Here is a 12,614-nt window from a genome sequence, read left to right on the forward strand (position 1 = left end):
ATTAATTCGCGTTGCTCACGATGCAAATTCTCTATTCATGCTAAATCGTAAAGAACCAAATATTTACTATGCAAACAATTAATTCAAACAAATGATTGCATTCTACATTTGAAGTAAAATATCGGAAGCACTGCAAAAGGCGTGCTTATCAAGGCGCAGGGTGTGAGCATGGGGACGGATTCAAAGTCTGAATAGCGGCAAAAGGATTCGGTTGTATCGGGAGGCTGGAAGAGGCCGTCAGGGCAGCCAGCGTGTTGTGCATGGAGAACAGAAGGAAGAGCCCGTTCTATCTCACTCCTGAAGTCTCAAGAATTCAGGAGCAAAGGGCCACAGCATTATTCTTAGAACAACAAGAATACACAATGTAGAGATTGATGATTCCCACAAGCGATGATTGCACATGCGTATCTAAAAGTCGGACTCCAATGTTATTATCACCGATGACGACGACCTTGTATTAGAGCAGCAAACACGACTGGAATTTCGCAGTTATACCCAAGATGCATTTAATTATTGATTTCCTGCCATTATTTTCTGCTCTTACCCGAACTACCTATAATTGTTCCCCCTTCCTTCATTTGTCCACACTCGTCTCTGATCATTCTGATGCTGTATCTAGATTCCAACGTCGCAAGTTCTCGGCGCAGTCAGGGAGGGTCGAGCCTTGTATCCGCGTGGACTCAGATCGATCAACTCCACACCCTAAGCAGGCCCCCGGCTCTGTCCGGCCAATTAAACCTCCTAAACACGCTAACCACCCGAATGCCCCGGACAAGGGCTTGGTAAGACACTCTTTCACCAGAGTTCAGCCCAAGAAGGATGGTTGGACAGCACTGATAACAGAAGGTCACCACCAAAAATCAACCATCGTCGGGTCGTCAGGGCATCAATTGCAATTTTTGCTGTTCGGCAGCTGACAGACTTTTGCATTCCTCGCAGAACATCTCTGATAGATCATTAAGCATTAAGCGTCATACGATTAGAGTAGTATTCAACTATTATCAGAAATCTGGGAGGCCATCATTGTGGTATATCGCTCCCCCTTTTCTCCCCGTGGGATGTGATGCCCCCATTGATTGACTGCTGCTTGCGTCAAAAATTCTGCTGTTTGTTCCAACAAAAAGCTGATCGCGTCAAAAAAAAAGGGAGCATGGGACGCACCCAAGACACAACCCCACGCCATACCGCATTTGGAGTGATTGAATCATGGCCCCTGACGCACGTCGCGCGCCGCCGCAGTGGCTGTATGACGGCTCGTGCTTCTTTGACAGGGCTTATGGAAGCTCCACTTTTAGAAACACCATTTCTTGACAGTGCCCCATGTCGTGACAGCTTCACTCTCCAGGGTTGGTATCCATCCATGGCCGACCTGGTTCACCCAACACCGACATGTGGTCGTTACCTTGGGGTCCCCCCCCCAATAACAATTAGGTCTCTATGGCTGCAATGTGTCGGCAATTGAATATTCAGCTTGTGCTCTCCAGGTGATACCATATCAGTTTCATTAGCAGAAATGGAGAATGGGGTATTGCAAAATTATGATCATAATGTTCCCGATAATTATCAATCATGTCTACTTGGATTAACTTTCATAAAACTTAATATAGATTTATTTATTTCGTGTTCACGCGTCCTTGTCCTTGATTGGAGTGAAGAGCCGCTGTTGCGAACTGCTCGACTACCAAACCCATGTGTCCATCATAATATCGATATGTCTGCTGTTTACGGTAGCCACTACAAGTCAAGTGTTCAAAATGGTGTCTATTGCAAATGCATTTTACTATCCGAAGGCCAGTGAAAAGCCTCTACGAGCCAGACAAGACGGCTCAGCTGATGCACAATCTAAAAGCCGTCCTAAAAACAGGTCCTCGGCATGCGTCTAGTGAGCATCTTCCCAGATATGCCAAGTGTCCACCGAAAAACAAATTCAACCGCATTCATGATCAACTCCATAAACTTTTTGTTTAAACGGAACCGTTGGCAATCATCTTCTTCCGCAGAGAGTTCTTGTACTCTCCAATGGTACCGTCCCACCTGGTGACAGTCTTGTTCTCGCACACCAAAATCTCCTTTGCAATCTTGTCGAGCAATCTAAGAAATGGTTAGTAATTTGTCACTCGAAATCATGAAAAAGATGCTGCTTGCCTGAAGTCGTGGGAGACGACAATGACACCACCGTTGAACTCCTTGATAGCCTCGGCAAGGGCGTCAATGGTGGGAATATCCAAACCGTTGGTAGGCTCGTCGAGCAGAAGCATGTTGGGACCGTCAATGGCCAACAGAGCAAAGACGATACGAGACTTCTGACCCTCAGACAGAGTTCCCATCAGTGCTGTCTGGGTATTACCAGAGACACCGTATCTTCCGAGCTGCTGACGCCAGTAGGCGATATCCTGAGACTTCTCCCGGTACTTGTCGCGAACAAAGTCCAAAGCGCTCTTGGTCAGGTCGAGCTGTTCAGCACTGTGTTGCGAGTACAAACCGAGCTTCAAATGGGTGTGTCGGCGGACCGAACCGTCAGTTGGGCTCAGCTTGCCAGTCATGAGTCGGAGCAGGGTAGACTTTCCAACACCGTTGGGTCCGACCAAGCAGGATCGCGAGTCCATGTCGAAACCGAGGTCAATGTGGCGGTACAGGTCATCCTTGGATTCACCAGAGTACGAAAAGGTGACATCGTCGAAAGCAAGCACGGGCGGAGGAAGCTTATCGGCATCACCGAACTTGAATCTGAACTCTCTGTCGACCTTGGGCTTCTCGACAAGGTTCTCCAGGATCTTCTCCTTTTGCTTCTCACGAGACTTGGCTTGTCTGACCAAGTTGGCGTAAGTACCGGCACTGGCAATGAACTTGTCAATGTGGGCAATTTCAGCCTGCTGCTTCTCGTAGGCCTTGAGCTGGTTGACCTCCTGTTCCCTACGGGTCTTGTCATAAGAATCGTAGTTACCTCCGTAGTAGAGAAGCTTCTTCTCGCGCATATCAATCATGGTGGTACACACACCGTTGAGGAAATCCTCGGAGTGAGAAACCAGGACGAGTGTGCGCTCCCACTTCTTCATGTACTCCTCCAACCACACGCAGGCCTCGAGATCCAAGTGAGCAGTGGGGTCGTCGAGCAGCAGCAACGAAGGCTTGACGAACAGTGCCTTTCCAAGAGCGACACGCATACGCCAACCACCAGACATGTCCTTTGTCTTCTTGTTAATGGTGGTCTTGTTGAAACCGAGACCAGTCAGAATGAGAGAGGCACGAGTAGCGAAGGTGGAGGGGTCCATCTTGTCCAAGTGGTCGTAGAGATCCATCAGGACAGGGGACTCGGGGCCTTCCTCCTCCAGGATCTTTTCGGCCAGCTCGTCCAGACGCTTCATCTCGTTCTCCGCCTCGTTGAGTACCCAGTCGAGGGCACCAAAGTCGGATGGCGGGGCACCCTCATTCAGAAGGTAGATGTCGATGTGTTCGGGGATGGGGTATTCGCGGGCGGCGATGGCCTTGAGGAGAGTGGACTTTCCGCAACCGTTCTCACCAAGAAGACCGTATCTTCGGCCCATGGTAAGTTCGAGCGTGCTGTCCTTGATCAGCTCTCTACCGTGGAATGTCAAACTGGTGCTGATAATCTTGACGTCCTTGCTGGCCTTTGTGGAGGCGAGGACACCAGTAGTCACTCTGTCGGTCAGACCAAACTTGTCCATCTGATCAGCGAGGCGCTTGACCTTCTCCATCTTCTTGCCGTCGGTGGCGACATCTTCAACATCGGAGGGGTTCTCGTCGCCGGCCTCTGAGCCGTTGGCACTGACGTTCTGGGAAGCAGCCTTGGAGCTGGCCTTGGAGCGGGAAGCAACAGTCTTCTTCTCCTTACCGCCGCCAGCGGCAGCCTTGGCTGCGAGTCTCTTCTCCTTGGAGGCGGAAACCATCTTGACGTTGATGTGTTGTAGCCTGTTTTGGGTGTCGGTGGTTGCGACTGGAAGAGATTGGTTGGTGCAAAGGAATGGAAAAAGATCCGCCTTTGACACAGGTAATTAATGAGAAAATGTTTACCCCGCTTCGTGTGTGCAGAGTAGCGTCAGCTGGAAGGGACCACAAATCAATGTGACCGTCAATGCCAACGAAAAGGAATGAAGCAAAAATGATTGTATCACGAAAAAATACAAGAGTACTATTTTCGTAAAAACAAAATAAAATTTCTGAGGCGAGAGTGAGAAAAAGGTTGATAAAGCTGCCCTGTTACTCGACAGAGAGAAGGGGGGCGAATGACTGGTGGGCTGTAAGGAAGGCGGCGGCGGCGGCGGCCACTGCGAGTGCCTTGGTGGGCTGTATTCTATGGTGGGGTAAGATTTTTTTTTTCGCCCGCTCAAAAACTCTGATAACTGCGATAAGGAAATTCTCTTATTGGCTCGCGACCTCCGTCCACAAGTTTCAGGCACCACCGGGCACCAATTATGATCCACCCTCACTGGCCTGTACAGTCTGACGTCAGGCAATAGTCGAGGGTTCAATGTTGAATACACTGTGTAGGCTCTGCTGGTCGACACCTCTGAGAATGAATCAGAATGACTTATACTAGCTTGTCATTCCGTGCTGGTCTGAATTCAAAACATACCCCTCACGCATGCCAGTGGTTTCCATCTGGTGTAAAGTCATGGCTGAGTTATGATGTTGGTGTTATTCGGTGATCGTCCAAAGCTGGTATTAAGCTCCACCCAGCGTGTGTTATGACGTTTGACCTTGGGCTAGTAGTAGGGTCTTCCCGAGTTCCAACAATTTGTGTGTAGATATAATTGTGTGGCTTTTCTAACAGGAAGAGAATTGAACGAGTATGTTTGTGCTGATGTGTCAAGTAAGCACGGGGTGAACGGGATGACCAAGATACGGCCAAGACACTATACAAAGTTCAAGACTACTTCTGAGACACAAGCGGTTCCTCTTGTGCCGTCGGAACAATAGAAAGCGATGGACGTCTCTTGGACATTGCGTTCCAACAAAGTCTAACCACAAGACGAGGGCCTTTAATTATGGTAATCAATCAACCAATTTGACTTGAAGATAAAGGATAGCTGTAGGGTGCACCTTGTAAGTCTTCTCTACAGAGATGGGATATGAGCCATGTTCACCTCGACTTATATGAATCTAGAATATCATATTGAGGGATGAGAGGGAGACTTGTATGGTTCAAATTAAGTATACACCATTCTGTGAAGTTATGGCACATCTATTATGGCATGTCTATTATGGCATGTCTAGAACAACAAGAAGAAGAAACGCACAAGTCCAGTGGCCCCGCTCACAATGGGATCGCTTCATATCTATAGCCTGCTCTATGAAGTGGCTTAATATTTGTGCAAGCATTTTCCTCGTGATAAGAACAATCCATCTGATGACTTTCAAGATTGCTTGGGTATATTACCTAGGCATCCATGTGTGAGACCTCATTTCACTGAAAGAAGAGTCTACAACAGACTTTCAACGATAAGGCTGATGATTTACCTCATCACAGGCTTCACAGCTTCTCTTCATTTTAAACAATCTATTATGATATGACGGCTCGTGCTGTCTGATCACCACGGTCAGAATCCGCGCCGGATAATTTGGATAAACCGTGCCGGATTCCGTGGTCCTGAATATACCATTGTCCTATAATACTGTACCACCACAGCGGCATGAGCACCATGTCGATCCAAAGCCATGGGTTTCACTCGTGGCTCGTTGGTGGACTTCACAGTGTCGGCACCGTAAAAATCCACTAAAAGTACAACGATGCTCTAGAGTCAAAGCAAGGTGTCGCTTCAATATAGTATAAGTAAACCATTAACATGATTTGTGCCAGCTGTGTGGGCCAATGGTCATGTATACTCAACTCTTAAGTATGTCATCCGGATTCGAGCAGGATCGGCCACGCAACAGCTTTCTACCGGCTGTCTGGATAGTCAGCTCTTTTTAAAGACAGCTTTGAAAGGTCATTACCAAATTTAGATTGCCCTGTCTGAATCACATCATCACGACAAGGTCTAAACAATCTGGCCTGCACCATCCCATTCTGACGCGGGTGTCTAGAAATGTCACTTGATGCAATACTATTCATATGCATTGGCGACCATTCAAATCCCCCATGTCGCTGAGTTTGCAAGTCCTTGTGGCTCAACATACCTTGCCTTGCATGCATAATTCGGACATGACGCTGACCCTTTCGATTGTGTTTCGTACATGATGTGCACTCATATTTAGATTTAGATCCCAACGAACGACCAAAAGATCCTAGCAAATTTCGATCCTACCAAAACTTGTATGTTTGGGGGGCGGTTCGGCTTCCCAAATCCCATAGTCCGTCATGGTACGTACTCCTAGGTAGGTAGCTAAGGCAGGGGGGGTTTTTTTTTATGAAGAGTCACATGAAAAAGTGGCGGGCTCTCTGTGTAGGCCGAGACATGGATGACTTGATAGAAAGGTACCGAAGACTCAGCATTGCCCAATGGCCCGCGGCGCATACAGCGGATGAGACGTGTCATTATATCAAAATCTACGACGGAAAAGCTTCACAGTTTAACAGTAGTATGTTGGTAGTGTGGCCCTTGTAAATGCACAATGCACATCAAGTCCACGGTGTCCTGGTGTAAATATAGTCTCTTCCTCCCTCCTACCCAGCTAAGGCTGTTCACATTGAAGTAGTCAGTCTCAGTTATACGTCATATTCCATTGGCTTGCTGGTACGTAGTGCTGCTCACAAGGCGCTGCTTCAACAGGGAATTCATGCCTGCTAGTGAGTCGCTTGACTGGGCTTTTTTAGCGCCTGCCGCGCCCAAACAGACCAGAGAATCCATATTTCCAGTGCTAACACAAGCAGCGCGGGGATGCATGAAGAGAAAACGTGGAGAATCGCGCATGACAAGCAAACTTGGAAGCTAGAGTTAAGAATAAGGTTAAAATGCACGCCATATTTATTCGTGATCAGTCAGCCATCTGATGATTTGAGGCATGAATACCAAAATACGACTGACCTGCAACCAAAATGGCAGTGTCAGGGCGTCGAAAGCGAGTTGATTCTTGAATATATATATTTTTTTCTGGTGAGATGGCGCAGCAGAGAAATTATCAGTGCATTTGCGCTGTCTATTGTCAGGGTATCCGCTCTGTATGTCGAGGAAAATTACGATCCGCCCATAAAAACGCCGTCGCTTGAAATGCAACCACCATGCAACCATCGCCCCTAAAATATGGTAGTATACTTTGTACTGTTTTAGACAAAAGAAAGAAAATGCAAATATGTTCAAAGCTCCGTGTCTTTTCGACGCATGCTGTAGTTTGTACAACTAATCCAAGTAGATCGGATAACTGTCCTCTCCCTTCCGTTTCGATCCGTTGTCCACCAATGCGCGAGCAAACAATACGGAGTGGCACAGACTGGAATTATTGGTTAGCATTTTGACCCACAAACAGACTGAACGTTACCCTTCACTCGGGAGGGAGGGAAATGACTCACGATATCACGGCGCAGAGCCCCGTCACCACGGCGAACTCGACAATGCTTCTGTACCCCCGAAACACGAATATCTCCCATACCGAGAGTCCCGTGTAGGCGAGAGCGCCAAGCGCGATGAGGAACTCGACGATGACGTGTGCTTTCCGTGGCAGACCATGTGTCCGTTGTACGGCAAACGCCAACAGCTCAGCGACCTCCCAGAGCACGATGACGATGACGAGTGGCAACCACAATATCAAGCCGGTTAGATACCCCCTTATGCTGCAACCCGCCACCATGCCCGAGAGGAACAGCGATATAATGCGCAACCCGATCTGTACTATTGTCCAGCCAGAAATTTGCTGGTCGATGGCTTGACTGTTGAGATAGTCTGGCGTCGGCTTGTCCTTGTAGAAGGCATCGTACGGGTATGGCTCCGAGGAGCAGCTGTCAGAGTAGCAACCCGAGTCTCGCCGCGAAATGTGTGCACCGATGCGACGACCGCTATGCGAGGTGCTGTTCGAGTCTGGGCTGAAGGAGGCGGCAGACATGGTGACCGACTGGAGACGCTTCGCGCCTGCCAACTAATGTCTCTCTGTGAAGTGCCAATGACCCCTTTGATGAACCCTCCAGATCCCAATCGTGTTGTTGATTGTGTGCTACCCTTATTTTCCAAATGCACTTTGCCTTCTTCAGCTGTCTTTGAGGATTTTGCGCGGCGATAAAAATGTCTCAATATGTGTTGGCTGTTTTTTTTCCTCCCCCGTGTATTTGGTGGATTGGCGATTCCTTTGATTAGAGATTATGGAGCAAGGTGGACGGGGCACGCGCGCGCCGACGACTGGGAAGGCTGGTAATTATGTATGTACTTGGTATGAGTCCAGGGGTGTGCCCAGCAGGAAAAGAGGTGCAAAGATCTCTATCTTAGCAGCCGTAGGAAGCAACAAGCGCAATAAGTGCAACGCAGATCGTAGGAGTGGGCCGACGAGTAGCAAGCCAAGAGAGCTCAGAGGAGGACCGGCGATAATGCCTCGGAGGGTCCAGGAGGAGGCAACAGGAGTAGGTTGATGAGAGCCAACTGAGAATCAGCCTCACGAGAGACCAAACTCGGGAACGTTGATCTCTCTGTTGAACAGGCAGACGGGCATGGGGGTGTATTAGCAGGAGGATTTTTGTCGGTCTCCCATTGGAGTTTCAGCTGCAACGTTCTCCCCACGATTACTGCATGTCAGATCATAACCCGATGGCGATGTAGGTGACTCGTCCCGACGGAGGCTGGCGGTGCCCTAGGTAAGGTCTTCCAAAAAGAATACACCCCAAACTAGGCACGTAGTAGAGTTTATGTCAAGTACCAGTCAGAAAAAGAGCGGAACTTTGAATCGCTTGTTTGGCAGTGCGAAGGGGACCAACAACGGGCAGTGCTTTTTTAGCTGAATCAGAACCCTAAAAAAAGGATTATCCTTTTCAACAGGTCATTGAAGGGTGCAAGTGTCTTGGGATTGGACTAAAAGTCTAGGAGTGGGAAAAAAGGAGCTGGGTTCATCGGGAGGCAGACGCGCAAAATCAAGGAGATTGGCAATAACCACAATGGTTAGATCCGCGTCGGCTCTACGACTCTCTACCAGAAGAGCTCGAATTGAGACAGAAAAAAAATATCCTCTTCCCAGGTGACATCAAGCCGCAGAGACTCCACTGCATACGATCCTGCCTTGGACACTGCCACCCCCAATCGGGTCATGGCTATCCAGTGCTTGGTTCGTGATGACAGCCAAATGCGTAAGCGAACCAATTGCCTCTCTAGACAACCAGGTGCCTGGGAGACCAATTGAAGAAAGATCCCGGCAAGACGCTGCGAGGGTACGGGGTGACGAGATTTGTTAAAGGGAGGCCGTGGCCGAGGGTCGGCTGGTGATAGGCTGTCTTGGGGGTCCTTGGCCTCGCTAGCAGATTTATTTCCCGCCAAGACGCCGCTCGTGAGGCCTAGAGCCGAGCTTCATTTAAACCGTGACCACGGCTTGTGTTGCAAAGGGCTAAAAGCTCAGGTGTGTCGCCACAAGTGAGTGACGGTTGGGAATAGCATCAATTGCGCATGTTCACACGCGGATCTGTGACGCATGATCGTGACTATTGTCGCGACTGACGGCGAGAAGGAATCCTCAATTCCGCCACCTAGGCAAGGTGCGACAACGCGGTATCCTGTCATACAAACTACTTGGCAAAATAACTGTGCCGCACCAAGACCCCATCTTATGACGTGCCCGGGGCTGTCGGCTTCCTTCTCGTCGGCAGTCTATCGTTCTGGGCACCGACGAGCAAGACTCGAAACGATGCGATGCCGAAACAAATCCCTAGAAGGAATCAAGCTGACGACATAAAACATATAGGAGCGAGGCGTACGTACGTACCTATCAAGAGCACAAAGCATGATACCAAAGGACAGAGCCTCATCCCCTACAGTTTTTGGCCGTGTGGGATTCTGCTCCTGATGTCTCCGTGACGACAAGCTCTCCTGGGGATATCTCCGCATTCTGGTGGACCAAGAAAACGGCCTTAATGGATAGCTAGCGTTAGCAACATCGAGAGGTTGTTGACAACTTGAGCGACCAATGATCCACCCTGTGCTGAGGCTCTGCTGAAATAATTCTCATTCGAACGCCGGGTCTGATGCATAGGAATCCGAAGAACAATACACCAGAAAACAGCGTCATCGGCTTTGCCTCGAGGCTGCCAAGAAATGTGCGTCGGTCTCCAGCAGAGCCGTTCTAGCGCTCACCAAACAGGCGACCCTGTGCAATTGGGAGCACGTCGAGATCGGCATCCCATCAGCCTAAGCTTGGAACAAGGCAAAGATCCGAGACACTGATGCGATGCTTTTGATGGAATTCTCGCTCACATCTGTATGTACGTTGCGACTTGAGGCAGTCTGGCACAACTTGCACGCGCTCGAGAGATACGTGGCTTCAACTTTGTGACTGTTCGGTATATCGTCGATAGCGCTTTGCAGAGGCGATGGTTTGCCGCTGTTATTACGCATGTTCAGCACAGCGCTTGTGCTGCGACTGGTCGGATCTTGTTGAGAGGTGGAAAATCCAGTGATTACTACCTGGGTGAGATCGTGGTTGTGAGGCCATAAGATCAATTCGCACGACATCCAGTTCCAAAGGCTGCTTCTGTCAGAGCATAAGTGTTACTGACTGACCTCTAGTGAATGAGGGGAGATTCGAAAACAGTGAAACGAAGTCAATGACAGGATCTTTAGATTGTTGTGTGCCAAGCAAGGCAACATATGCATAGCTCTTTCCGTACGTGTAAAGGTTATAATATCAGAGGGATGCACATGGAGTCCGGCTGCTACACGAGAGCATTTTCCCGGCTTCCACGCAGGTCAATTTCGAGATCGCTGTGGACAAGAAAGAGTTATAAATAGAAAGATAATGGCCAGATGAAAGGATATCGTATTTTCAATATCAGCCTGCATCATTCACAATATACGAGGCGCCTATCTTCCTGCATTGATTCAAAAAGCTTATCTCAATTGGATAGGAGAAGCCAGGGCGCTGTATTTGTTGCAAATGGTCTGAATTGTACAGCACGAAAATCTATACAGCCACGTTGAGTTGGAAATGCACAACGCATTCTAGTCTATAGTTTTGACGGGAGATCTTCATCAAAAACAAGGATTGACCAGCGAAAGACACCTTGGACCTCCCAAACGCCATGAAGAAGGGCTCCTGCTTGTCCCGAATTCTAAACCTCATGCCGTTTCTGTGAGGCCTTCAACCTGGCCCGGCAGTCGCTCTTCCTCCCTGAATTCTCTTCCAGCCTCGCCGTCTTCTGCCACGCCATTGTCGATTGCCCGGGTGATGAAGCCGTGGCGATCAGCCTCGAGAATGCCCTGATAGAAGATCTTGGCCATCATAGCGTAACCAGCGTCATCTGGGTGCGTTCCATCGGGGGTGATGTTGCCCGGGTGCGGCCTCTCCAGCGTGTCGCCCTCGGGCACGAATTGATCGTGCATCTCCGCCAAGACTATGCGCGTTCCCTGTTCTCGCAAGTGCGCAGCGAGGGCCCTGATCTGCTCGTTGATATCGAGGATACATGGCTCGGTATTGGGCACGGTGTTGGTCAAGAGCGTCGACAGCACAACGGTGCCTCCGGGTGACTGTTCGAGAAGAAACGTAATGAAGTTGCTCAGGCGCACATGGTAGTTGGGAGTGTCCCACTTTTGGAGGCAGTCGTTGGAGCCGACATTGATCAGAAACAGGTTCGGCTTGGTGAGGGGGACGCTGTATGTCGCCCAGTCGTGGACCTGGTCGACGCGGTTGCCGCCATGCGCCTCAACGTCGTTGTCTATGAATTCTCCAACCCTGGCAGAGCCGACCATGTTCACCTTATTGCCCATTGACACCAGTTTCTCACGGAGAGGCTTGCGGAAACCTAATGTGCCATTGGAGACGTCGCCCCGGCAGACGGATGCGCCAAGGGTCATGATGCGCAAGGGGACGCCATTGGCAATCGAGGTTTCGGCAGTGCCACCGCCATAGTAGTTGTACAATCGCTGCGGACTGAGAGTGATCGAGTCGGACAAAGACAGAGCTGTAGGCAGCCAAGTACCGCGACAAGGTCAGCAAAATCTGTTATGCCATGCTCTGGGTGCGCGCGAGATTTCGTGGTGTTTAGAAGCGTGCATGTCTGGCACGTGGATAGGAGGGATCCAGTTAGGAGGGAGGCGGCCGCTACGGTAGAATGCTTATAGTGGCTATGCCGCAGCGGTGCAGCGCCATTTGTCACTTACCAATCAGCAGGAGCGAAAAGCAGGCACCTGTGAGCAGGACGACCAAGTGCTTTCTTGTGAGGTTTGGTAGCAGCATTGTTGGGAGCCTTTGAGCTCTCTCTTCTCGTCGCTGTCTGTGAGAGTTGTGGACTACATTGAGAGGTCCACGGATGTTTGAATCTGCAACATGACTTCCCAAGTGAGAGAGGTGGCAAGTGGACTAGGTACTGCATGTACCTATGCTACGGCTGCCACTGAGACGGTCCAGCGATCGCACTCTGGGCGCAATGCCAAGTCGGGAAAGAGGTTCGCTATTGCTGCCCCGTTCGTTTGCGGTAATCGCAACGCCCAATCAAACACGTTAATTTGAAACAGCCCGGCGCTTTATCGCAT

General features: G+C 49.7%; 3 protein-coding genes across 3 annotated transcripts; all 3 read right to left on the reverse strand.

The window, feature by feature from the left end:
• Positions 1-1,964: 1,964 nt before the first annotated feature.
• PFICI_07387 (ABC transporter ATP-binding protein ARB1) lies at positions 1,965-3,908 on the reverse strand (the record flags this gene model as incomplete). The annotated part of the gene is made up of 2 exons (XM_007835968.1): positions 1,965-2,091; positions 2,185-3,908. The coding sequence occupies 2 exons, from the start codon at positions 3,906-3,908 to the stop codon at positions 1,965-1,967; spliced, it is 1,851 nt and encodes a 616-aa protein (XP_007834159.1).
• A 3,556-nt stretch (positions 3,909-7,464) lies between these two features.
• On the reverse strand, positions 7,465-7,998 carry PFICI_07388 (uncharacterized protein; the record flags this gene model as incomplete). Its single annotated transcript, XM_007835969.1, has 1 exon — positions 7,465-7,998. One exon carries the CDS (start codon positions 7,996-7,998, stop codon positions 7,465-7,467), a length of 534 nt encoding a protein of 177 aa, XP_007834160.1.
• A 3,203-nt stretch (positions 7,999-11,201) lies between these two features.
• Positions 11,202-12,318, reverse strand: PFICI_07389 (uncharacterized protein; the record flags this gene model as incomplete). The annotated part of the gene is made up of 2 exons (XM_007835970.1): positions 11,202-12,043; positions 12,243-12,318. The coding sequence occupies 2 exons, from the start codon at positions 12,316-12,318 to the stop codon at positions 11,202-11,204; spliced, it is 918 nt and encodes a 305-aa protein (XP_007834161.1).
• Positions 12,319-12,614: the final 296 nt, after the last annotated feature.

The sequence above is a fragment of the Pestalotiopsis fici genome, assembly GCF_000516985.1.
Source record: "Pestalotiopsis fici W106-1 unplaced genomic scaffold PFICI_Scf_5, whole genome shotgun sequence".
Classification (NCBI taxonomy): domain Eukaryota; kingdom Fungi; phylum Ascomycota; class Sordariomycetes; order Amphisphaeriales; family Sporocadaceae; genus Pestalotiopsis; species Pestalotiopsis fici.